The sequence below is a fragment of the Alnus glutinosa genome, chromosome 11 (assembly GCF_958979055.1).
Source record: "Alnus glutinosa chromosome 11, dhAlnGlut1.1, whole genome shotgun sequence".
NCBI classification, from domain to species: Eukaryota; Viridiplantae; Streptophyta; class Magnoliopsida; order Fagales; family Betulaceae; genus Alnus; species Alnus glutinosa.
Genome location: NC_084896.1, coordinates 17,170,528 through 17,197,225, shown reverse-complemented (window position 1 = coordinate 17,197,225; position 26,698 = coordinate 17,170,528). Strand labels below are relative to the sequence as shown.

The following is a 26,698-nucleotide window of genomic DNA, read 5'->3' as shown; positions in this document are numbered from 1 at the left end:
GTGTATAATCTCAAGTACAATATGCGGGAGCTACTGATTGTGTTGCTATGCTTGTGACAACTCCATTAGACAAGTTAACACTGATTTCAAGTTAATTTCCATTTCTTGACAATGAAATCAATAAAGACCAATTATACTGTGGGTGGTTTTGTCATCAAATAACAAAAGAAAAGAAAATTTTCATCAAATGAAATAAATAATCTCTCGTAGAAGGATAAGGTTTTCTTTCCATCAAGCTAAAAGCTCATACCTTGGCAGGAAACCCATGACCCAAATACAGTCTTTTTTTTTTTCCCTCTTCTGGGCCATGACCACATGGGTCTAATTGGACCAATCAAGGTTGTATTTTATAAAACTCTAGGATCATGTATATCATGGATACCAACAATAACAAAATGTCAAAACCATATTTATTCAAATAGTTGAGACAAATCGTGAAGAATTGGATTGAAAGATCCATAAAAATGACTGCCCAAACTCATTAACATTTTGGCAGATGAACAAGCTGGCTCCAAGTTGGCAAATGGGACACCCCACCGCCCCCCACATTCCCTCTCTCTCTCTCTCTCTCTCTCTATGTCTCAGGACCACTTGGCTTGGCTTGGCTAATATAGAGCCGAAATATCAGCCGGCCTATGGCCCCTATCTCTCACGTGAGGTCCTCATCCTGACAAAGCGAAAAGAGTACCCTATTTCTCAATTTCCGAGATTTTTAACCCTATTACTATCCAATAAAAGCAAATACCGTATGCTCTGTTTCTCACGCGCACAAAGTGTGTGTCCAACACAGCCAAACCAAACAACCGTTCCGATGGAGAAGTGGAACCTTTCACGGGCTTGTGGGGATAAGAATTTGGGAGGTTTGTGTTGCAGGGAAAAGCCAATATAATTATATAAATTACTTTTAGTTTGATTAATTTAATTTAATCTTAATATATTAGTTTTTAAGACATGTAAAAAATTGTTAGTTTTTATTTTACAATACGTGTTTGAATTATGTTTAAACTTGAGTAGAACATTATATATATGTCAACATATTTAATTAAATATATTTTAGGTAGAAGTTTACTTAAAAGTACTGAATTTTTACCCTTTTTGAAAGAATGTACCTGAAATTTAAAATATCTTAATTTAGGATATTAATTTTTTAGAAAGTCTCAATTATGGGTCTTTCATTAGGATTTTCTGTTAAATCTTATCAAAATTTTTAAAATACTCCTAATTTTTTTTAGGAAAAAAAAATTGCTAGAATTTAGGTGTTAGTTAGAATTTAACAGAATTTGCTAAAATACCCATACCTCAATCTTTGAAAATTTTTATTATTTTATTTTAAAAAAATAAACAAAGTTATATTTTGAAAATTTGGATAGGATTTAACAAAAAATCTTAACGAAGGACCTCTAATTGAGATTTTCTGAAAAATAGATACCCTAAATTAAAACTTTTTGAAGTTCAGATACATTTTTTAAATAAAAAAAATAAAAATTGAGTATCCTAAGTGAAGTTCTCTCTAATATCATATTTTTCAACCTTAACCTATGATACTTAATTTGGTTTGAAAAATTGTGAGATTTAATTGATTGTCCAAATGGTCGCTGCCAAAACAAACCACATTGAACGCGAGTTTATTTTCGTCCCAATCATCCATCACGGACTACTAAAAAACAACATGTTTGTGTTTTGCATAGTAATATACTCTTCTTTCTATTCTATAAAATAATAACGACCATAATGCCTAGAAGAAAGATATAGCCTTTATTTTTGAAGCTCCCTTTTGATCGTGTAAAGGTAAGGCACAATGGCCACTGCTCAAAACAGAGCACCAAAGGTGCCTGTTTTGCTCTGCTTTTCTATATACTTCGCTTTGCTTTCTTTGACCTCCAGCCGGGTTTGCGCCCAATCATCACCTGTTTTTGCCTGTGATACTGGGAGCAATCCGGCGCTGGCGAGCTTCGGGTTCTGTGACAAGTCGTTGGCGATTGATCTGAGAGTGGCGGACTTGGTGAAGAGGCTCACATTGCAGGAGAAGACTCTGTTCTTGGTGAATACAGCAGGGAGTGTGAGTAGGCTTGGGATTCCGAAATATGAGTGGTGGTCTGAAGCTCTTCATGGAGTATCTTACGTGGGTCCGGGGACACGGTTTTCCAATGTGGTACCTGGAGCTACAAGCTTTCCTCAGGTTATTCTCACTGCGGCTTCATTCAATACTTCTCTGTTCGAAGCCATTGGAAGGGTAAGAGAGCTTTAAAAGTCTTAAAGTAGCTTTTTTTTCTTTCTTTTTTTATCTTTCAGATGATACTCCCTGTTTGTTCTTTATGGTTAATTTATTCAGTTTGATAATGGGTTGGATTAACATTCGCAGTCATGACCCGTTTCAGATTTTTATGGCTAAAGTTTTTCAGAGAGTTTGATGAGATAGATTAGTGAATCCTTTGTGGGTGTTTGTTGGAGAACATAAACTTAGTAGTGTCGGTTGTCCGATGATTTTTGTCGTCTTTGATAACGTGTCAATATCATCTTTATATTACTGATTGAATTTCATCCTGTCTTCTTCACCTTGCCGTCTGGAATAAGATGAATATGATAACATAACCAAATAGCATAATTATATGGAAATGCCTTATGTATATATATATAAGAGAGAGAGAGAGAGAGAGAGAGAGAGAGAGAGAGAGAGAGAGAGAGAGAGAGAGAGAGAGAGAGATGTTTCAAAGTTTTGGAGAGACGAAAGCCCGCAAGTCTTGGGTTAGGTCAGCCCCTTGTGTGCCATATAATGGCAAACGAAGAGTAGATGGACCATACTTATTAGGGGTGCTTTATTTCATCACCCTTTGTTTTAATATGTAAAAGAAACATTTACTTTTGTATACTTATCTAAAATAAATGAAGACTACACAGAGGATTCCAGCTTGCAGAGGTAAATAAGAGGTGATGATTGATTATGGCAATGTTATCAAGCATCTAATCTCTTGCTTAAGCATACAACTCATGTACAATTGGGCAGTCACTAAACGTTGTTAGAGAAGAATTTTGTAACCAAAAGGACTGAAAAAGTAAAAGGAACATCATCACATAAAGCATGATAAAGCTCTGTATACTATTCACTTTTTCGTTTTATTACTCTTTTGGTTAGAACGTTGAAAGTTGGAGCAGTTGGGATATTTTGAAATGGGGAGCACTTCCCTGACTTAACAGTAAAAGTTACCATAGGATGAAATAACAAATGAAAGTAGCATTCATGGGTATTTTTATTGCGACGTCATAGAATATGTGTAGCATTTATGGTTTGAAATTAGAGTGTGAACAAAAGATCATTACTGAAAAATGGAACGAGTTAATTATATATTAATGGCGATACTGATGACACTGATATATCTATGGTGAGCAGGTAGTTTCGACGGAAGCAAGAGCAATGTACAATGTGGGACTAGCAGGCTTGACATATTGGTCACCAAATATTAACATTTTTCGAGACCCCAGATGGGGAAGAGGCCAGGAGACTCCTGGAGAAGACCCATTGCTGTCGAGTAAATATGGATCAGGTTACGTAAGAGGTCTTCAACAAAAAGATGATGGTGACACAAATGGACTTAAGGTTGCTGCATGTTGCAAACACTATACAGCCTATGATTTGGACAAATGGAAAGGGGCCGACCGGTACCATTTCAATGCTGTGGTAATATGCATTAATTCAATTTTGGTAGGAAGAGTAATTTTGACTTTTAGGATTATAATTGAATTTTCTGTCTTATTTTGCTTTTGATGAGTTAGGTAACACAGCAGGATTTGGATGATACATTTCAACCACCATTCAAGAGTTGTGTTATTGATGGCAATGTTGCCAGCGTCATGTGTTCCTACAACCAGGTTAATGGTAAGCCAACCTGTGCAGACCCGGACCTCCTCGCCGGAGTCATCCGAGGCCAATGGAAATTAAATGGGTATTTTTTTTTTTTATTCTCCCACGTTGTTTCCTGTTTTATAATCAAGGATGCCTATCATATGTTCAATTACATGACTGTTGGGTTGTTGCAGATACATAGTTTCGGATTGTGATTCAGTAGACGTGTTCTACAATTCCCAACACTACACCAAGACACCAGAGGAGGCTGCAGCCAAAGCTATATTGGCAGGTAACTTCATTTCCATCCTTGGATTTATTGCAACAAGATTATTGATCTTGTAAAAAAATGGTCAGGTGATTGATCAGTTTCAGCAATAGCGCTAGAAATCATTGTAAAAACTCGAGGCAATTAACTCAGATTATATAGTGTAGCTGGATTGCAAGGATTGCAAAAAGTAATTTATCCCTTACTTTTTATATGTATCCAAATTAATCTGACTCTATCTCCTTCTAGCTAGCATCAAAATGTTGACTAATATACTCTTATTTTAGAGTATAAATTACATTATTAAATTAATCTTTTCCTATCAACTTAAGGCTTTTGAATAAGTAGTGATTAACATGGTATATATCAGAGCAAAGGTTCTAAATTCAAACTTTGTCTCCGTCAATTCACTTCCCATTTGAGTTAAATATTCTACGTGTTGGATATTACTTGTTAACCCTTTCTTATTAACTTAAGCTTTTAGGATAAACGATGATTTAACATTATCTTGTCCCATTAGAGCGGTAGATATCCTATATTTCTTGTTTTTAGTAGTGACTAAATGATTCGCTGTTTGTTTTGATTTTACAGGATTGGATCTCAACTGTGGATCTTTCCTAGGCAAACACACAGAAGCTGCTGTAAAAGGAGGACTTCTTGCTGAGGCAGCTGTTGACAAGGCCATCTCAAACAATTTTGCTACTCTAATGCGACTTGGGTTCTTTGATGGTGACCCAAGCAAGCAACTTTACGGCAAACTAGGTCCAAAAGATGTGTGTACGCCAGAGCACCAGGAACTGGCCCGTGAAACTGCTAGGCAAGGGATAGTGCTGCTTAAGAACAGTCCAGGGTCTCTGCCTTTGTCTCCTACTGCCATCAAATCCTTGGCAGTAATTGGCCCCAACGCCAATGTCACAAAAACCATGATTGGAAACTATGAAGGTACTCAAATTTGCAACTTTTTTTCTCTGTCTGGTTGCCCTCTTAATGGAGCAGCCATCATAAAGCACTTGACTTGTTATTACAATTTTTAAAATTAATATGTATATATATATATATATATATATTTTGTGGTTTGAAAATGTTTTAAGTAGAAGGTTTTAAATATCGTTGGAAGAACTCACACCAAGCTATTGCTTTAAAGTAATGGTTGGGTGTATGCTCTAGAACGTTGTGAATCACCGGACGCACACACCTGTGTGTGTGTGTGGCATACCAATTCATTAGAATTGGTGGGGGCAAATAATTTCTTAAGGAAAGCGACTCAATAACGCACCTTAGCCCTTGGGAGCCTTTTAATTTCCTGTTTTATCTTTCTGTTTTACGGTTGTTGAACATATCAGTATCAATGAGAAAATTGCCTCAATATTCTTTTAACTATTTGTACTGCATTTCTTTCTAACAACAAACAGAATAAATCCAATCATTTGATTCGTGATATTGAATGACTTGCAAGGGTAACTTGCTTGAGTTCAAATGCTGCTTAACTGTGTATTGCTCAGAAAAAGAAAAGAAAAAAATGCTGCGACACTTTAACAAGCAAGATGGGCATCCAAGTTTGAGAAATGGTGATTCTAAATCATTCTAAAATCAGTTTGTTTAATGTTGCTGGAAATGTCGCAGGCACGCCATGCAAATACACAACTCCTTTGCAAGGTCTGACAGCCTCAGTCGCGACAACTTATCAACCCGGCTGCTCGAATGTGGCCTGTGGCACTGCACAGGTAGATGATGCTAAGAAAATAGCAGCCTCAGCAGATGCCACTGTACTTGTAGTGGGTGCAGATCTATCTATCGAAGCAGAGGATCGTGACAGGGTCGACCTCAATCTTCCAGGTCAACAGCAACTTTTAGTAACAGAAGTTGCAAAGGCATCTAAGGGACCAGTAATTCTTGTTATAATGTCTGGAGGGGGCATGGATGTCTCATTTGCAAAAAGTGATGATAAAATCACAAGCATCCTATGGGTTGGTTACCCTGGACAAGCTGGAGGAGCTGCCATAGCTGATGTAATTTTTGGGTATTTTAATCCAAGTAAGTTTTATTGCCAACTCCTGCTTCTTGATGATTCATTCTCCTAATTTATTGAAGTTCTAAGTTACGTACATGGCAGTAACAAAGATTTATGGATTTCACCTCATATAGTGTTAGAATATTAATCAAATCATTAAATTCGCCATTTCTTAAGGTTTTAGGATAATTGGTGTGATTTAACATTGTATCAGAGCAAAATTCATTTGTTTGAACCTTGTCTCTATCATTCACATCTCATTTTAATTAAATATTTCATGTGTTAAGTCTCACTTATTACCGCATATAGGACTACAACATTCAACACAAAACAAAAATCATCTCAATTTCAAATGAAATTGGTAGTATTCATTTTATGGTTATGATTTAAAATTGGTGCATCTAACAATGTACACGATTCCATATTGTTTAAATTTTTTAGAAGACGTGCTAACATTGACTTCATATACACCGTTTGATACACAAACTTTAAATCATGATCATAAAATAGATATTCTCAATTTCATTTGAAATGGAGTGGATTATTTTCCACTATTCTCTTGAGTTTTAAAATCAATTCAAAATATATTTTCTCAAATATTTATATTTACAAAAACATCTTATTCACAAACTATTCTGACATCATAATATTTCAGGTCTATCTTTCCATGACTTCTTTTACTGCATTGATGACTCTTGTTTCAGGTGGAAGACTACCGATGACATGGTATCCGCAATCATTCGCAGACAAGGTCCCCATGACAAACATGAACATGAGACCCGATCCTTCCACCGGCTACCCTGGCCGGAGCTACAGGTTCTACACCGGCGAAACCGTTTATTCCTTTGGAGATGGATTAAGCTATTCCAGTTTCAAACACCACCTAGCTCAAGCACCTAAGCTAGTTTCCATTCCCTTAGAAGAGGGCAACATTTGTCACTCCTCAAGATGTAAGTCATTAGATGTTGTTGAACAAAGTTGTCAAAACTTGGGTTTTGATATACATCTGAGAGTTAAAAACATGGGAACGATGGGTGGAAGCCATACTGTTTTCTTATTCTCTTCTCCTCCATCAATGCACAACTCCCCCCAGAAGCACTTGCTGGGATTTGAGAAGGTCATCTTGCCGGCGCGAACGGCAACCCTGGTCAGGTTCAAGGTGGATGTTTGCAAGGACTTGAGTGTGGTTGATGAGCTTGGAAGCCGGAAAATTGCCTTGGGACAACATGTGCTTCATGTTGGGAGCTTGAAACACTCATTGAGTGTGAGGATTTGAATCAAATCACCAATTACTCTGCATTTCAAATGAAAATTGAGCTGATTAAGGCATTTCAAAATGGAAAAATGAACTATGAATAAGCTGAGAGGGTTGTAACAGTTCTCTCAACAATTTCATATAGCCAAATTGTTCAGAATCAAATTTTGGAAATCCAAATGAACATTTGTGTTTTTGCTCTTCGTTCTTTATACCTGTGCAAATAAGACTAATAATAAATTTTGACTCATCTCATTGGGCCCAGTTTAGAGGATACCGTCCTATAAACAGATGAGCAGGATTCGATCCCAAGCCTTTCAAACAACTCTTAAGGACAAAATTAGTTGAATCCAAACTTCTGTTATGTTGTAACACTAATTAATTAGGTTGGAAAATAGAGCTTTTAATGCTATATATATATATATATATTAAAAAAATTTCATTTTTTAAGCTTGTTCCAAAAGTGTGTTTTTAGGCTTTTTAAGGTCAAGTACTTTTAGAGTTTTTTACCAAACAAACAAGCAAAATTGTTTGGCACAACTTTGTTCGGACTGATGTCTAAAACTATAATTGCATTGATAATGCTTTTTTATAATTGTATAAAATTGAACATTGAGCATATACATTAATGTTTTATAATTACATATATGTTTGAATATTTTCTGGACCCCACTAGACCACCACGTTGTTAGGAAATATGTCTTATTCCCAAGACCTATGAGATGCGAAAAATAAGAAAAAAGCAAAAATCAATCACACGACACCAAGATTTAAATGGTTACATCCATTGGCTGAAGTGATCACGAATAAACTTACTGTCAAGATGGACTACAAAATAGTGGAGAAAATCACTCAGAATCCAAAGCCATAATATACCAAAATTTCACTATTACACAGTAGAAATTATTTCCAAAAGAGAATACAAAAGACAGAAAATACAAACTCTTCTTTTACTGAAAATAGATGGCTTCTGTGTCTCTATTTCTCTCTCAAATGCAGTTCTAAGACAACCAAGAAGAGACACCCACCTTTTTATTTGCCAAACACCACAAGTTATGCGGCTCTTCCATGCTGTTCTACGTCGTAGGACCAAAAACTACCACTTTTATAAGTGTAAAATTCAGTAAAAAAAAAAAAAAACAAAACCAATTCCAATAGGTTCCGACACTCCAACTTAATTAGTTTCCCACGGCAACAAGAGATGCACAAGCTAATAAGTAATAATGAAACTCATGGGATCATGACTTGACATCAAAGTCATACTCAGGTCAGCAATAGTTGTTGGGGAAATATTTAGGGAACTTCTAATATAACATGTTGAGAAATCACTTAATTTAAAAGCATAAGCATATGGGTTTGAGCTAAACTATGCTATATAAATCACTCACTCTTCTTACATTTTAGCAATGTGGGTCACCTCATAAGTGCACTCACATTAATCTCCTTGTCACTTATGAGTCTCCTCCACATTGACTCAACTTCCCCTCGCTTGTTAATCTTTTTACATTTCTAAAAGTGTGACGCATACAAGAGTTGTTACGAGAACCGCATAGCGCAACTCAAAATCAAACGCGTCCAGTCATTAGTCCGATGAAACTAACCATTGCTCTCATACTAGTTGTTGAGAAAACACTTAGGGGCCGGAGTCATTTTAGTGAGCTTATAGTATAGCTTGTTGAGATACCACTTAACCAAAAGCTTAGGCCTATAGGTTTAAGCCTAATTATGCTATATAAACTACTCATTCTTCTTACATCTTAGTAATGTAAGACACGTCATAAGTGCAATCACAACAACTTGACGTAGCACTAGTACTTCTCATCTTTACATGTTAGCTTCATTGGTTAGTACTTGTCTTCACATATTATGCATGTGTCGACAAATCATTTGGTCATTTGTACATGTGTTCATACAATATTGTTTCATACTACAACCATCGTATTAATTGTTCTTTGACTGACAACAAGTTTAGTCATTTCTGTTCATACAACATTGTTTCATCGTCATTTTCAGACATCTATGAAATAGGGGTCCAAAGCATAGTCTGTTTTCAATTTTTTTTTTTTTTTTTTTTTTTTTTTTAAACCCAAAATAATCAAAACATTAACAAACAACTTCTTCACAATACACTCATAAAAAAACACAAAACAACTTTTATCTTTATATCAAATAATAATAATAATAATAATAATAAAAACCTTCTTAAAAAGGATTATGAAGCACCTCCTATATTAAGCAATGAACTTTCAAGTTTGCTGTTGACATTAATTTCTTTAACGGGAGTCAGGTGTTTACTGGGCTTTAGTTTGATGATAAGATCTCTTATGGTTATGCTCTCTTCAATCATTTCATACCATTGAAAGCATTTATTTGTCGTTTCTTTCTTCTATGGGTTCTGCGTCACATTGATGAAACTGCATTAATTCTATATCCTATTTATGATGTTCAACGTCAATTTTTATTCCCAGTTATATGTGTGCCCGGGAAATTACGTTACTCTATAATTTTTAAGAAATTTTAAATTCTTAAATTATATGAATTTCAACCCTTTTTTACATTCAACAACATGAAAAATTCTATATATTAAAAATATGACATGTTATTGAGGTCAAAAAAGAAAAAAAAAAAATTCATTTCATAAAGTTTTTTCTTCACTTTTGAAGAGACCCGTATTCTTTACTAAACCAAAAGGCAGTTTTTTTGTTCAAAGCTTTTATACGACATAAAATATAAGAACCTGATAAAAATATACTCAATTCTCATTGTCAATATATCACATTTTTAATACGTAGTATTTTTCATGCCGTTCGACGTGTGAAACGACCTAAATTCACATAATTTAAAAATTTACAATTTTAAAGAAATTGTAAGGGATCCTAATCCGTCCGCGTGTGTATATATATTATTGGGTAGACATAAAAACTAGGTAGACATTGTTGTGAAATGCCTTTTCTCGGGTCAGTATTCGGTTCACATTCATGGCAGAGAATATTATATAATTTGAAATTTCTTGGCATAGCATGAGTATGGCTAGAGGAAATACAGTTGAAGGATGTAAGAAATTGTCAGGCAAATTCATCAAAGCATTGGATAGACGTCAGACATAAAATTATTGAGAATTAGGTGAGCATTTATGGATTATGTTTAGTAGGATACTGTGGTCTTTAATAATTGTGCAAGCTGGTATATGGTCAACTGATCAGCACTTAATCTTCCTTCGTGGTTTTTATTTGTTTATCAAAAGACCTCACCAAATTAAGAAAGCTACTTTATATTTTAATGTGGAAATAAACCAGTTATTTCCTGTAGTTTATTCGAAATGTATATAGAATCCTCTTTTCCCATTGTTCATATGCATCAAATCCTTGAATGCTAGCATGTTGGTTTGTGCTGCATATCATCTACATCCATTCTACGATTACATAACGCGGTTCCCTCCTCGACTGCTAGCCTAGTGCATTCAAGCTGTATTTGGGCTTAAACTTTTAGAATAAGTGGTGATTTGATACAATATTAAAGTAAAAATTTTAAGTTCGAACCTTGTATTTATCATTTATGTCTCATTTTAATTAAATATTTCATATATTGAACCTCACTTATTAGTGGGAGTTTGAGCCCATACATAAAGAAAAGTGTTAAAATAAGTAGTGATTTAATAAAAATTACCAAATGAAAATAGGCAGTATTTTCACTTCCTGTTGACTATATCTGATTCTCCACACCCCCCGCACTATCTAGTAGCAATGTACCTCGACCAATTTCTGATGCACTTCAGACATGAAGAGAGTCAAAACAGAGGAAAGAGGGTAAAGGTAGAAATTAGGTGGGGTGGAAAATGGGGTCATTGTTCCTTTTTGCTTGAAAATTAATTATTTACATACATTAGTCCAAAAAACTACAAAGAAAGGAAGCTTCGTATACACAAATTTGGTGTGAAACAATCGATTTCACTTGTCCTCGTTTCTTTCTTCTTCTTTTATTTTATTTTTGTAGATACTTGTCCTTGTTTCTGAAGGCTGGCTATTGAAGAGAACACCCATATTTGGTCACTGCAAAAATTATTTATTATGGACACCTTTTTGATGTTGACTGACATTGTTACAAGACAATATATATGTCGATATGTGGATAGCATTCTTGCTTCTAGTCATCTACTTTCAAAACAAGAATCTGAAAAAAGTTTGTCACTGGAGCAGAAAAATTTGAACACAAGAAATGTATAAGTTTTTAGTTTGCAGTTCTTTGTCCTTGGCAGTAGTATCGCAGCCCAGGATTGTCCAGGCCAGGTACAGCCATTGCTTATAAAAATAGGAACTATCATTTATTTTTTCATATCATGCAAAAAGAACACATCATCTGCTCTGCTCTTACTGTTTTCTGTAATTTTTTTACACTGTTACAGCCTGAGGGTCCAAAAGGATGGAGTTGGTATGCACGTATCTTCCTTAAATTGTTTCTTTTTAGTTTCTTACTTTCATTGTAGCTTTAGGCCCCGTTTGGCAATTCCCTCTCCTTATATTGTGGGAAGATTTTTATTTTTAAAGTGATAGGAAAATGTGATTGATATGATATAAAGTTAAAATAATTTATATGAAAATAGGAAAAAGAAATTGTATTGTAGTGAGTTTTTTTTTTTTTTTTTTTTTTGATTTAAATAGTAATAAAAATGTGTTGATTTGATATAAAAAGTTATGAACATTTCCAAGTTGATGTTTTTTTGAAAAGAAATAAAAATAAAGGAATGGAATGGGAAGAGATTGCCAAACGGGGCTTAAATTCCCATCAATAATATAAGTTGTGCAATCGCTGAGGTGCCTTGGTTTCTTCCTTAACTCTGATATTAAGCTATTTTCAACCAAAAGATTTCAATTATTATTGGCCTTCTCTGATGGTAGTTGGCCATGTCTTTAACTACATGTGATTCAGATTTCCAGGCTCAAACTTCAACACATTGGGAAGTATCCAAATGCAGAAGTGATAAGCCTTGGGGTTGGTGATACCACAGAGCCTCTTCCAGACATCATAGCGTCAAGCATGGCCTAAGTAATTTAACTCAATCCCCATTTGTTTTGCATATTTCATGCGCATTCTTGAAAAGCTAGATAATATTATTCCAAGCTTTTTAATATCCACACAAAAACACATACGTGTACAAAATAATAGATAATTTACATATTAGATACGAAAATGGAGAGTTATTTTGTAATGGCCCAAAGAAAAGCTCTAACCACATCATGCAGTGCTCTAGTACTACATGACCGGTGTTATTGAGTGACTCTAATACGTACCATCTGTAATGACCTAAGGAAAAGCGCTAGCTACATCTGCGCCATCACACCAAAAGAACTAGTCAATTTGGGATTCTTCTATAATTCTTTATAAAGTTGAGTTTCACTTAGTAACTAAGTAATGTGGAACTTAACACGCATAACTATCTTTATAGACCATTTACTTTATGTGGGCTACTTTTTATCTTCTCAGTGTGTGACAGGTGTATTACGAACTCTCCCATCCCCCTTACACTCCTAACGTCCAACGTCCAAGAGAGAAGAGTTAAGACATAATTAGGAAGAGTTGTGGAAACACCTATTAATAGTCCATACGTTGGACTTTAGCTCCATGGAACAATATACTACTGCTAAAACACAGAATAATAACACAATTTTTTATTATTTATAATTATAAATAATAATATTACTATAAGTATAAACATGCTTTGCTCAGTTCATGAATTTTCATGCACAAATATGAAATGTCATAAGTTATGCATTATTCTTACAAATAACGCCATCTTATAATTTGCAAAGATTCAAGATCGATGAGCAGTTTTTGTGAACTTACCATCTTCTAAGAACATTATTGCATGAAGTGATTTTACATATGCGCTTCAAACAAGGCCGGGTCACCTGGCCTCATGAACTACTCTATTGTGCTGTTTACTTACTAAGTCATGGGCTTAATATCCTCCCCCCTCCCCCTTTTCTTTCCACCTATAAAACAATGTTTTACAGAGGAACCAACACTAAAGATCAGACGAGAGGTTCAAAAGCTAGATGCTGCTACCTAAGTTATTATGGATATCTACTTGTTAGCTAGGTCATTGAATGATTTAGTGTATTCAAGGACTATGATTGGCATTGAGTGCTTTTTGTAATGTATGAACTTATTCACTGTTTGCTGAGAACATATACTAGGGTATGATTCAAACTTGGGATGAATTTATGATAACTAGCTTATGAACTGCATGTTATATATATATATATATCCGTTGCGATTATTTTAAAGAGGCATAGAAGTGCCACTCCAATTTATTCTTAAAGCTACATAATTCGAGGGTATTATAGATTAATATAATATAGTTGGGCATAATCCATAGACTTAATCTTTAGGGTTGAGTAATGTCCCAATATTCTATATATATTGTAGTCTCACCGAAAGACACCCCCAATGTGTCAATTTTCTTTACAATTGGTATCAGAAACATGTTCAACTTTTGCTTAAATGAGTGTCTTGATTTTGAACACGTTCAGTTTGGTTCAGATAAAGCGTGTGGATGACTTTTAGAGCAAAGTTGGCCTACAATTGGTCCAACTCTTGCACGCATGACATTCTTGGATTTGTAAAGGACCCACATGCCAGGAGTTAGGTCAATGTGAAAGAGACTCACATGAGGGAGAAGTTTTTTGCGAGTGCACATGTGAGTGTTGATTCCTACGTTAAGGAAAAATAAACAAAATGAGTAGTAAACATGTATAAGTGGATCCAAACACATTAGCTTAAGCTTTTGGATTGAAGTGGCCCCAAACATGTATATTAATATGCTCTTGGTCGACTCCAGAGCAATTCTCTCCCTAACACATCCCTATCCCCTCCACAAGCGTCAGCATTATCCTTACCCTAGAGGGTAATGCCTTATTTAGTATACCTCTACTCTAAATGCACTCATATTTGTATTCAAAGTCTCCACCATCTTCGTCTTTCCCTTCTTACCAACCTGAACCCAACTACCTAAGGTTGCTGCTAAGTTTACACTAGTAACCTGCCTAGCTAGCAGCTTCCTGAGAGGTACACTTCTTTCAATATGAAGCTGTGGAATGACTGAATAAATGTTATTAATGCAGTTACTATTTCACTCTCTCTCTCTCTCTGCACTTTTTCTTAAACCAAAAGCCATTAATGAGGAGTTTTTCATTATTTTTGTTTAAAATTAAACATTCAGTAACATGGTGTTTTACAGTATGCACAAGCCCTTTCAACGCCTGAAGGTTACAGAGGGTATGGACTCGAGCAAGGCGACAAGGTATCGTGGTGTTTGTTTCATCATTTACTTTGTTATGCTTTATATAGATATAGAACTTTATACTTATCTGGATATTGTCATGCTTCTTCCTTTTCTTTTCTTTTTCTTTTTTTTTTTTCATTTTCTAAAATTTTGACATTATTAGCTATAGATACCCATAGCCATTTTATTATTAGTCCTTCATATGCGACTCCTTTAGAATTGAAGTCTGTTTTATCAACCTTAGAGTGCCTACTACTAGATGAGTCAACTACATAGATAGGCTGCCATTGAAAAGAGGACGTACATATACAGTCTTCAGTTGAAAAGGATTACAAAAATGAAGTTACAAGTATGATGTTACATTGCAAGTTGATTTTCTATTAATTTATTGTTCTGACTTTGACTTGTGTCATGTTATTAACTGAGACTATGTTTCATGCAAAATAATATATAGTGATTTATCAGTACTTTAAGTTGTATGTGTTAAATTACCAGTTAATCCGGATAGAAAATGGTAAGTTTAGTCATTTAATTGATATTCTAATACTTTCACTCACTTGTGGGCTTAAACTCATTCTCAATAAGTGAGGTCTAACATATAAAATATATAATTGAAATAGGAGAGGAATGCCAGAGACGAGGTTCGAGTTCAAAACTTTTGTTCTGATACTATGTTAAATCACCAGTTATCCCAAAAGCTTAAGCTGATAGGAAAATTGTGAATTTAATCATTTATTTAATATTCTAACACCATGTTTATATAGGCATTGAGGAAGGCAATTGCTGAAGCATTCTACCAAGATGTACTAGTAAAAGAGACAGAAGTTTTTGTGACGGATGGCTCACAGTGTGATATTACTCGGCTTCAGGTATTCAAGCATTTTCCTTTTCCTTTTTCATATGGTTGGTTTAGTTTACTCGCTTAGATAATTATGTTAGACTGCTACAAATTGGACATGATCTGCAGATCCTTATTAATTAAGGTTGTTTTTACTTCACAAATACTGAATCATGTTTTCTTCTCTCTTTGCAGCTGCTTCTCGGTTCCAATGTGACAATAGCTGTAAAGGATCCATCTTTTCCGGTGACACTATCATCCTTATTAATGATGTTCTTTACAATAATTGACTGATTTAGTTTCTTCATACCCTTTCTTTCCATTTCATATCCCTTTTTGAACATGGTACTTTTGGGTTTCCACTGTTGCTAAAATGCTAATTTCTCAGGTCACTTCTCTCTCATCTTTTCACCTACCCCAATGTAGCCCTATCGAGCTCTTCTCTAGTGGCGGACCATAAATCTTTGTCTCCATTTTTCTTTTTATTCTGCTTTTCTAATTAATTTTCCATTTTATTATGAGTTCCATCAGTTTCATATTGAATCTGTAGAGGATACAATTGCCATGCCTTAAGTCATTACCCATGTTGCCTTAGTGCAGATGTATAAATAGTGGCTTTGTCACAATAGAGTTTATGATGGAAAGTGTTTTTCAACAGGCTTATATAGATTCAAGTGTCATCATTGCTCAGGCTGGTGATTTCAAAGATGAAAGTCGAAAGTGTGGAAACATTCAATGCATGAAATGTTCTCCTCAAAATAATTTCTTTCCTGACTTAGAAGATACTTCAAGATCGAGCAGATATTATCTTCTTTTGCTCTCCCAACAATCCCACTGGTCATGCAGCAACATGGAAGCAATTAAAGAAACTTGTGGATTTTGCTAGGGATAATGGCTCGATTATAATATTTGACTCTGCCTATGCATCTTATGTCATGGATGATAGTCCTCGGTCAATCTTTGAAATTCCTGGTGCCAGAGAGGTAAATAATTGCTTGCCTTCAAACATGAAAAGAAAGAATTATGAAATCCTGACCAGTAATGCTATTTAGTAGATTGTTATATGACTATCATACAATTTAATGATTAGGCACTTAAAAAGCCATTTAATTTTTACTATCATGTCATCTAGTATTGACAGTAGCATAGCAGTCTACTAAATAGCATTACTGGCCGTTGTTAAAAAGAAAAAAAAAGAAAAAATTCATTCAAGGGCTAATGGGGCACTGCCTGATCAGCCTAGTAGAATGGAAGCGTAGTATGTAGCATTACTCAATACATAATGTATTAATTTTGTTCCTAAACAGTTAATAGCATCTCAATGTTTCTCCACTGTGCTTTTGGGTTTTTCTTTTCCTCGTTCAAGGTTGCAATTGAAGTTTCATCATTCTCCAAGTTTGCTGGGTTCACAGGTGTTCGTCTTGATTGGACAGTAGTCCCTGATGAACTCTTGTTTTCAAATGGGTTTCCTGTCATAAAAGACTTCGATCGCATTGTGTGCACTTGCTTTAACGGAGCCTCCAATATTGCTCAGGCTGGTGGACTTGCCTGTCTTTCCTCAGGGGGTCTGAAGGTATCTTCAAAATTCTATGCACCATTGCTGTTGAACCGTCTCTACTTTTCTGTGCCCATGTTTAAAAATTTGTATAGGAGTAGATGCATTGATGCAAGAATGAATGAGTCTCTGTGTTCATATCAAGCAACTTGAGAGTCTTGGTGTGTTTTTTATGAAGCAGTGAACTCGTGCTGCTTTTTGTGAAAGCTCAAAGGTTCCAACTGATGGTTTATTTCTTCGGAGTTATGTTGCGAGTAGAGCTAAAAATTTTGGACACGACTCATGAATCTGGCACGAACCCAACATGAAATTAGCAAATTAAAGTTTTGATAAATGGGTCAACCCGCTTAACCCATGAGTGACCCGTATACTAAAATGAGTTTTTTTTTAATTGAAAAAATAAAAACCCTACACCTAAAACTAAAGAAGTGGGTTATGTAGGCCGGGTCAAACGTGGCATTCATTTATTTAAGTTAGGTTTCAAATAACAGGTCAAACTGGTTGTGTTTTGGTCGACTCAACTCTGCGTGTTTATCAAATGGGTCATGTCGTATTACACACTTATTTAAAATGAATTGGCGGGTCAGTCGACTCAACACAAACCTGACACACCAATTTGAATTTCCAGCCTATGACTTGCCACGAACAATGTTTAAGAAAACATGACGAAATAGTTGTCTCTAGAACTGTGTCAAGTCTTAACTCTTTAGAAACCCTTATTATTTTGTTGACCCAAAAAATATTTCCTTAATTGCCGAATTAATATTTTTCCTCCCTCAGGCAGCAGAATCCCTGGTTCACTACTTCATGGATAATGCAAAAATTTTGGTTGGCACTTTCACTTCTCTGGGTTTAGAGGTATATGGTGGTGCAAATGCCCCCTATGCAAATTATTTTGTTGGGTGCGTTTTCCTGGCACCAAATCTTGGGACATATTTTCTGAGATTCTTGAGAAGACTCACATAATCACTGTTCTAGGCTGTGGATTTGGTCCAGGCGGTGAAGAGTATATAAGATTTAGTGCATACGGCAACAGAAACTGCATCCTTGAGGCCTCACAGAGGATGAAAAGCCTTTTTTCATGAGCAAAATGTTTCCTTGTTTTTCCTCCCGGCAGTTGCTGTTGCAGTTACTTGCAGATAAAGCAAAAAGTGCTTCGGGCTGAATGCAACTCCAACCTTATTTCCTCGCAGAATATGATTAGTGTGTAATAATGAATTCAATCAACTCATTTATTTTAGAGCGATGATACGTACACCTCCATCTCTTGCTCATCTTTTATCAATCTCTTTTGTAAATCTATCATTGAATGTATGAGACCATATGTTGGATCTATGTGGCCACATATATTTAATGGTAAATTTGCTCAAGACATTTCTTGTATGGAGATGAACAAGAGATGAGCAAAAGATGAAAACTTAACATTTCTCTATATATTATATAAAGGTAGTAACTACTAAGCTATCACTTTGTAGTCATACTTATTTCGATATAGATCATGCTCATGTCCACCAAGTGTTGTCATCCTCAGTATTATTGTTGTGGATTGTTGGTATTGTTGTTGCTTTTTTTTTTTTTTTAGATGAGATGGTAAAACAATAGAAAAATTAAATATGTGGTAAAGCTGCTAGTCGAGTTGGTAGTAGCAGCTTAATGAGTTATGTTGTGAGCACGGAGGTTTGTGCTCCTATCTAACGTAGCGGATATCGAGGAAAGAATATGAACAAGAGCATCTAGGTCTTTTGAACGAAACAAAAATAAAACATAGACTGTAAAAGAATGAAATTCTTTCAATTGATTCAAACATATCAACTATAACATAGTTTTCTAAATAAATAATGCATACACAACACTTCAGAAAGGAATCTAAGAGCACTTAAAATGAGATAAATACTTCCTATGGCAAGGATAAACTAAATATGAAGAATAGCAATCAAAGATATTTGTTTTGAAGAGATATTTTCGTAGTGACAAGTTGTAATCTCACATATTACACATTCCTTCTTGTTGAAGATTGCATCTATGACTCCAAGGAATATCGTCTGCAAAGCTCGTTCGAACGGGTTTGCAAACAAGAGAATGTACTTCCAAAATCAAACTAGGAAAAGTTCTCTGTTTGCACAGGGTTTGCAAATGGATGATTCTATTTGCTCGTTTGCAAAACCCATTTCGAACGGGCTTTGCAAACGAGTGCATCTACTTGCAAAATCAGCCTAAGCATATTTGCTTGTTTGCAACCTCATTTGAATGGCGTATGCAAACAAGTAGTTCTATTTGCTTGTTTGCAAGCCTCGTTCAAACGAGGGGTTCTGCCTTCTATCCTCAGCTCGGGACCATGCTACATCAGTCACCCTTGCTTGAAATGAACTCGTCCTCGAGTTGCAATTGGAAAGTGCAATACCCTGTGGTTGATATAAGACCACATCTCATTGCTGGAAATTCTGTGAGCGGTGTCGCTTGTTTTTAGTTGTCGACGACTTGGTTTAAAACTCTTCAAAACGCAATAGGACTACCCCCATCAAAAGGACTGATTTTCCCACCGTCACTCCAAACGAACATCTTCCGAAGGATCTTGAAGAAAGGCAAGCACTTGTTTGTTGACTGAGAAATAAAACGATTCAAGGCCGGGATCCTCCCGGTCAATTGTTGTAATTGCTTTGTTGTACAAGGAGCTTGCATTTCTAGCACAGCTCGAACCTTTTCAGGATTCGCCTCAATTCCTCTATGTGAGACCATGACCCCAGGAATTTACCTGATGATACGCCAAAGGCGCACTTTGCCGGGTTCAACTTCATCTAATAGCTCCTCAGTGTGTTGAAGGTTTCTTCAAGGTCGGCCAAATGATTGGCAGCTTTTCAGCTTTTCACCAACATGTCATCCACAAACACTTCCACATTCTTCCCGATATGATCTCGGAACATTTTGTTGACTAGCCTTTGATAGGTTGCACCGGCATTTTTTAACCTGAAAGGCATCATTTTATAGCAATACAATCCTCGGTCAGTGATGAAGGATGTTTTTTCTTCGTCGAGCTCGTGCATATGGATTTGGTTGTAGCTTGAGAAGGCATCCATAAAGCTAAGGAGCTCATGCCCCGAGGTAGAATCTATCAGGATATCCATTTGAGGGAGAGGAAAACTGTCCTTTGGGCATGCCTTGTTGAGGTTAGTGAAATCTACACACATTCTTCACTTTCTGTTCGATTTTTTCACCAACACAACGTTAGCTAGCCATTCGAGATTGTCCACCTCTCGAATGAAGCTAGCTTGCAATAACTTCTCCACTTCTTCATATATGGCTTGGATTCTTGCTAGAGAAAAATTTCTTCTCTTTTGCTTGACGGGTTGGTGGTTTGGGTCAACATTCAACCTGTGTGAAATTATTGAGGGGTCGATCCCTGGCATGTCTCATGGCACCAGACAAATACATCCATATTGCTTCGGAGGAAAGCCACCAAGGATTCTTTGATTTTCGAAGGTAATAGAGATTCGACCATGACTCTTTTCTCTATGCCTTCGACTTCGAATTCTTCTTTCTCCTCGGCTAGTTCCCCCGACTATAGTTGCTACTGTTCTCTCTTTTCCATACGATTATCCTGAGTAGGAGCTTCATTCATCGTCACATTAGTGCTACACCTTATTCTCCCCTTACTTCTCTGACTCCTCTTTCGGTCGGGAATTTGATCTTTAGATGCGAAGTGGAAGTCACAACCTTTAGATCGTTGAGGGCAGTCCTCCCGAGAATCTCATTGTAGGCGGGGGCCTATCAACCAACAAAAACTTGACCATGATGGTCTTTGTGGTCAGATAATCCCCGGCCATAATAAGGAGTTCGATGGACCCGACCGGTTAGACATGTTCCCTTGCGAATCTGAGCAAAGGGCAAGTAGTTGGGACAACTTTTTCCAGGCTGATCTCTATATTTCAAAATGCCGACCAATATAAAATATCGGCCGAACTTCCATTATCCATGAATATTCGGTGGATTTGGTGGTTGGCACCTGCAGCGTGACCACTAATGCATCAGTATGAGGGAGTGAAACTCCCGCATAGTCTTCATCTGAAAATCCTACCACCAAAGACTCCTTTTGGTAGGACTTGTGAGGCCTTTCTACTGCCATAACCTCCCAATGCTTTTGGTGCCGAGCATAGGCTTTCCTATCCGCACTAGTTTCTCCTCCTCCTTTGAAACCTCCGAATATGGTTCGAATGTCAGTAATGACAGGCTCGATTTGGGGATCATGACACTGGGCGTCCCTACCTCTGCTTCTTTCTCGATGAGGTTACTCTCGTTGAGGTTCCTCCCTTCTTCTGTCTCGCCGATCTTCTCGATGCCTTGGAAGGGAGTTATCTCGAGGCCTAGGCCCTTGATCTTGATATTGCCGAGATCTTTGATCCTGGTATTGTCGAGACCCCCGATCTTGCCGGGGCTGGCCCTGATTATCTGCTATAAAATAGAGAAGTTTTTCATTCTTGATAAAATTTTCAATCAGGATTTGGAGATTTCTACAATCCTCGTTAAGGTGGCCTCGGGTATTGTGAAACGCTCAGAACTTGTGTTTATTCTCCTCTCTCATGTACGTATTGTGGAGGGGACGAGGCTGCTCATATTACAGGCCTCTCTTGATCTCCATTAATACTTTGTTAATAGAGGAATTCAAGGGAGTCCACTCTTCTATATGGAACTGATAGTATTTTGTAGGCCATGTTGCAGTCTTCGTCTCAATCCATTTTTCCTCCTTTTAGACCTTTTTGTTCTTCCCTGAGCTGTTTGACTTTAAAACCTTCGGCTTCTGGGACTCTCTCAGAGCTGCAAGGGTTTCATCTTGGTTCACATACTTCTCGATCACATCTGTGAGATCGGCTAAATTCTCAGGATGATTGAGAGTAATCTTGGCCATTAGGGGCCTTTCCACCCTTAACCCCTGAGAAAGATCAACATAGACCATCTCCTCAGTCGGATTATCAACTGTGAGTCTTGCTTGATTGAACCAGACTACATAATCCTTCAAAGATTCGCCCTCTTTTTGACGCATGGCCATTAGCTGACCGGAGGGCTTCTTCCGCTTGCACCTGACTAGGAACTGGGTTAGGAATTTCCGTCTAAGATCCTCAAAACCATTGACGGAACTCGGAGGGAGTTTCTAAAACCATTCCAGGGTGGAGCCAGACAAAGTAAGTGGAAAGGCTTAGCACGCCAGCTCTTGTGGCGTGCCTTGAAGATCCATATGCATCTTGTAGTTATCAAGATGCTTGGTTGGATCTTCAATCCTGGTGTAAGTATGGATGGTTGGGATTTTGAACTTTTCGGGGAGTTGATCGGCATGATACACTCGGTGAATGGGGAGGATCTATTCAAGAGGCTATCCATTCAAGAAATTTTCCCCTTGCCCTTCTACTGGATCTCCTGTTGTAGCTGGTTATACTTTTCTTCGTACTTTTCATTGAGCGTGGTGATAGCTTCGTTGAGTCTTCTTTCACTGCGTCTCCACAAAGGGGAGGGTTTCTGACACCTTCACCTTCTCCATGTCCTTTGAATGCCTCGGGAATTCGTTCATCCGTTAGTCGCTTCTGTAATTGGAGGTTCTATTGAGTTAGAACCTCCATGTCCGTGGACATCTAGGCTATCCGAGCATCCATCTCAGCTGCATTCTTATGGGATAGTCCCCCCGCCTTGTGTTAGGGATTATTTGTTCTTGAGGTCGTGGCTCTTGTTCGCACCATCTCGAATCTTTTTCTTTTCTTTTTATTATTTTTTTTTTTAATTTTTTATTTTGCGTAGTAAACGAAGCACAATTGCTAGTCGTTTCCCACAGACGGCGCCAGTCTGTTAGAACAAATTCCGGTCTGGTGGCTTGTAGACCTACAAGAGCCTTTTAACCTGGAAAAGAGGAAACTGCGTCAAGGGAACCCAACAATCCCAGTCCAATGCTTAAGTCAATATTATCGCAAGTGTATATCTCTTTGTAATCACAGAGGGCAATCTCCCTTAAACCTGCGTATTTGTGAGGTATTTATAGATGAAGTGTTGAGAGTAGTCCCATTTTTTCATTGGACCACATGTCAGACTTGGAGCATTTGTCGACAATCTAGATCGAGGGATCGTGGTACATGGGGCATGATGATCGTGGAGTCAATCTTTAATCGATTCTAGATCATGGGGCACCTTTCGTGATAATCGTTGGGTCGGTTAAATAACCAACCCTGGATTGTGGGGTGTACACCACAATAATTGGAGACTCGGGATTTTACCAACTTTGGGTGAGATGGACTCAGTAAAACATTATCATAAAGCCATTAGGTTGTGCTACTGACAAGCCCAATGGATCTGGTTCCAGTAGTTTGCTGTTGGGCTTGGTTTATATGAAACTCGGCCCATTCGGCAAGGTCCGGATAATTTTCCAACAAAAATGAATATGTTAGGCATGAAAAGTGATGTAGATCAGATGGCATTTGAGTTTCTGAATACGTTTAGAGCATATCAAAGTGTAGGTGTTCGAACTAGGTCCAGTAACCATTCAAACGGGCTGAAGAATAAGCCATAAAAGGAGCCAGAAGCAGGCATACCAAGTTGCACTTTGGGCCAGTTCTACTTGGAACTGCATTTGGAATGCTAGGAAAGACTGGAGGCAGATTTGGCCATCCCTAGTTGGAATTCGAACTGCACTTAGAACGGAGTGTTATTTTTTCCAGTTCGAACTGCGAGACCCTACAGTTCGAAGCATCAGGATCCTTTTCAACTGGAGGAGCCTGTCCTTTATACACAGGGGTGTTTTTGTAATTTCACACCATGTGAAATTACAAAAACACCCATATGTATTGTTGGTACAGTTTCCGGTACGGTGACATGTTGTCTTGTAATTCGTTGCCTTCCTTGGTATTCGCTAACCTCGTAATCTGTAAAATAACAAACAACTAGTCGAGGGTGCCGACTACGCCCACTCCGATGCCTAAGTCAGTTCAAACTTTATTTATTTTCTGGAGAATATCAGTAATCTCAGAACTTAAAGAATGTGTGTTTCATACCTAAAGTAGTAGTCCTATTTATAGGTGCACGTTTCACACTTATGAAACTACTGGAGTGTTCAAAGCATAGTTGGACTAGTAGTTTGAATCCTGGATCGTGTAGGTTTCAACCTTATCCCTGTAAAGTTCGAATCGAGAACAAGTTGGATAATAGTCTAACTATTTAGATGATTTCCATGTCGATAGGTGCCTTATCCCATTAATGTTGGGATAAGGGTCAATCCCAAAGATCTTGGGATTAGAGTCCTATCACTACTCTTACTAAATCGCAGATAGGAATCTGTGCCCATAAATCTTGGATATAGAGTTCTAAGGACTTTCAAACACTTGTTAAACCTGAGAAGATAACCCCAAGACGATTATCTCGTACCTTGACCAACTCTCTGAGGTGCAAACTTGAGGAGATAACCCCGAGGCGATTATCTCGTGCCTTGACCAACTCTCCGATACAAAACTATCTGAGACATGTTCGCTCCGCCCAAACTAGGAGATCTCAGAATATTCTGCACCATGTAGAGTTTGGTAGGTCCGAGGTATTCAATCCTTCAGGCACCGAGATGATCTCCTTATACGAGGTTACGATAAATATCCGAGGTGACAAGACCGAGTTGACACGCCGGTTGGACTTGTGGTTCGAAACTTTGACTATCATAGAGTCCACATGTCTTCGGAGTTGATTATTTCCCTAACAGTTATCCCCCTAATTCTCTTATTTCAAATTTTTGAAATTAAGGGAATTATTCGCTGCCTGTGAACTCGCACTTTTGAAAGCTGTCATTGCTTTTGCCATAAATGTCGCGCCTTTTTGAACGTTTGAATATTGTCACATTTTTCCCTCATAATGACAGAAGCCTGCATACTTATGACGCCGTCCTTTCAAATCACAACAAGTCATTCTCGAGGTTGCGCCTTTTTAAGAAACATTTAATTTCCGGATTTGAAACGGAAGTCTCTTCGATTTTCGGAGATATTGAAATGATGGCGCCGGTTGATACCTTGGACACGTGGGGAGTGCATTTAACGCTTCAATTGCTTCATTCTTCATCCCTTATAAATATCGTATTTTACCGTACTCTTTCACTTTTCACCATTGTCGCCACCTTCTCAAGTTTTTCTTCTCTGAAATTCTCTTTCTTGCTTCCCTCTTTCTAAAATGGCCCACAAGAAAGCTGCTTCCAATATTCCTACTACTTCACGGGCCCAGACCAAAAGGTCCGACGGTCCCGTAGACCTTTCTCCCCTGGAGAGCAAGGTGGAAACCGCCCTCTTCGAAAGGCACGAGGGTGTTCTGTGGCTGAACTATGACATCCCTCGGACGATGAGGATGTTCTATCAAACTCTCGGGGCTCGGGTTATCGACGGTGGTGACGTCACTCTCTTCGAGAGGATGTTCATGGCTGGACTTTGGCTACCCTTCCCGGAGATCGCCCAGGACTTCGTCCTGTTTCTAATGGAAACTCCAAGCCAAATCATGCCCAATGCTTGGAGATACTTATTTGCCTCCTATATCCTTTGGAGGCTAGTATTGAAGAAGGAGATGAAGATTCTTCAATATTTTAATATCTACTAGCCGAGGAAGACTTCGGAGGGTATGATCGAGCTGTCAGTCTGCCACCCCCCAATATTCATCAAACTTAAGAGCGAGTTGACCAACAACAAGTTCTGGGAGCAACATTTCTTTCGAGTATTTGGGGAGTGTTTCGAAGGTACGATTTTGCCTGAAAATCGCAGGATGCCTCGAACCTGGAGGTTGCTGCAACCTGACCAAAGTGAACCCCCTTCAATTAGTATATCCGATCGAGAAGATGTTACGAAGATAAGTGACTGGTCTACAGCTAGGGTTAAAGCCGAGAAATTCGAGAAAATCGAATTTGACAATCTTGTGACCAAGGAAAATCTGAGGCAATTTCTTGGATATAATATTCCGAGGAACAAGAAGATGATCACCAAAAGAGGGGCAGCCAAAAAAAAGAAGTGATGCCCCTCCTTCCCCGAGGCCTGCCACAAAAAAAAAGAGAGCTTTTGAACCAGCCGAGGCAACTCCCAAGGATGTTCCTTTGAAGAAGAAGCAAAATATTCCTTTGGCCGCCTCAGGTGCGAAGATGACAACTCTAATGAGGCCTGCGGTCCAAACCAACACAAAAGAGGGCTTAGCGAGCTTTCGGGGCTTTGTGCCAGAAGTCTCCCAAACCCAAGGAGCTGGACCCTTGCCCCCTTTTGGCATAAGGGACGAGACTAGCTTTAAGGCGTCACATCGGGGCTCAGACGTTCCTCATGAAGACCCTAACGCAAGGGCATTAGTGGCAACAAGTTCAGCGCCAGCAAGATTAGAAAGGGATAGGGCGAATCGACACTTGAGTCAAGCCCCGTGCCAGCCATGCATCGGGTGAAGCATGTGGCAAGGAGAAAGAAATTCAGTCCCCGAGATCGCCTGGCAGAAATAATCTCGAGGCTGAGCGGATGTGGGGTAGGCCAGTTGATGCCGAGGAGGTTCGACAAGAATCAGCTTTTTTGGGCGACGAGTCTGCTAGAGATGGCGATGATGAGGCCACCACCCCCCAAAATCAAACTTTGGCTGAAGACATGGACGAGGAGCACACCCCTCGGACTCATTCTGTAAAAC

At 37.8% G+C, this 26,698-nt stretch overlaps 1 protein-coding gene and 1 pseudogene across 1 annotated transcript; both read left to right on the top strand.

The window, feature by feature from the left end:
• Positions 1–1,746: 1,746 nt before the first annotated feature.
• On the top strand, positions 1,747–7,571 carry LOC133881723 (beta-xylosidase/alpha-L-arabinofuranosidase 2-like). The gene is made up of 7 exons (XM_062320736.1): positions 1,747–2,233; positions 3,389–3,676; positions 3,772–3,941; positions 4,036–4,133; positions 4,701–5,051; positions 5,733–6,143; positions 6,825–7,571. The coding sequence occupies exons 1-7, from the start codon at positions 1,799–1,801 to the stop codon at positions 7,394–7,396; spliced, it is 2,325 nt and encodes a 774-aa protein (XP_062176720.1). The 5' UTR covers positions 1,747–1,798; the 3' UTR covers positions 7,397–7,571.
• A 4,019-nt stretch (positions 7,572–11,590) lies between these two features.
• Positions 11,591–18,135, top strand: LOC133881164 (aminotransferase ALD1, chloroplastic-like; annotated as a pseudogene).
• The last annotated feature ends 8,563 nt before the right edge of the window (positions 18,136–26,698 follow it).

Excerpts from the sequence above, each read along its gene's own strand:
- LOC133881723 (XM_062320736.1), top strand. The coding sequence starts at position 1,799 with ATGGCCACTGCTCAAAACAGAGCACCAAAGGTGCCTGTTTTGCTCTGC. Across the intron at positions 2,234-3,388 it reads TGTTCGAAGCCATTGGAAGG|GTAGTTTCGACGGAAGCAAG; the intron begins GTAAGAGAGCTT and ends TATGGTGAGCAG. Across the intron at positions 6,144-6,824 it reads TTTTGGGTATTTTAATCCAA|GTGGAAGACTACCGATGACA; the intron begins GTAAGTTTTATT and ends CTCTTGTTTCAG.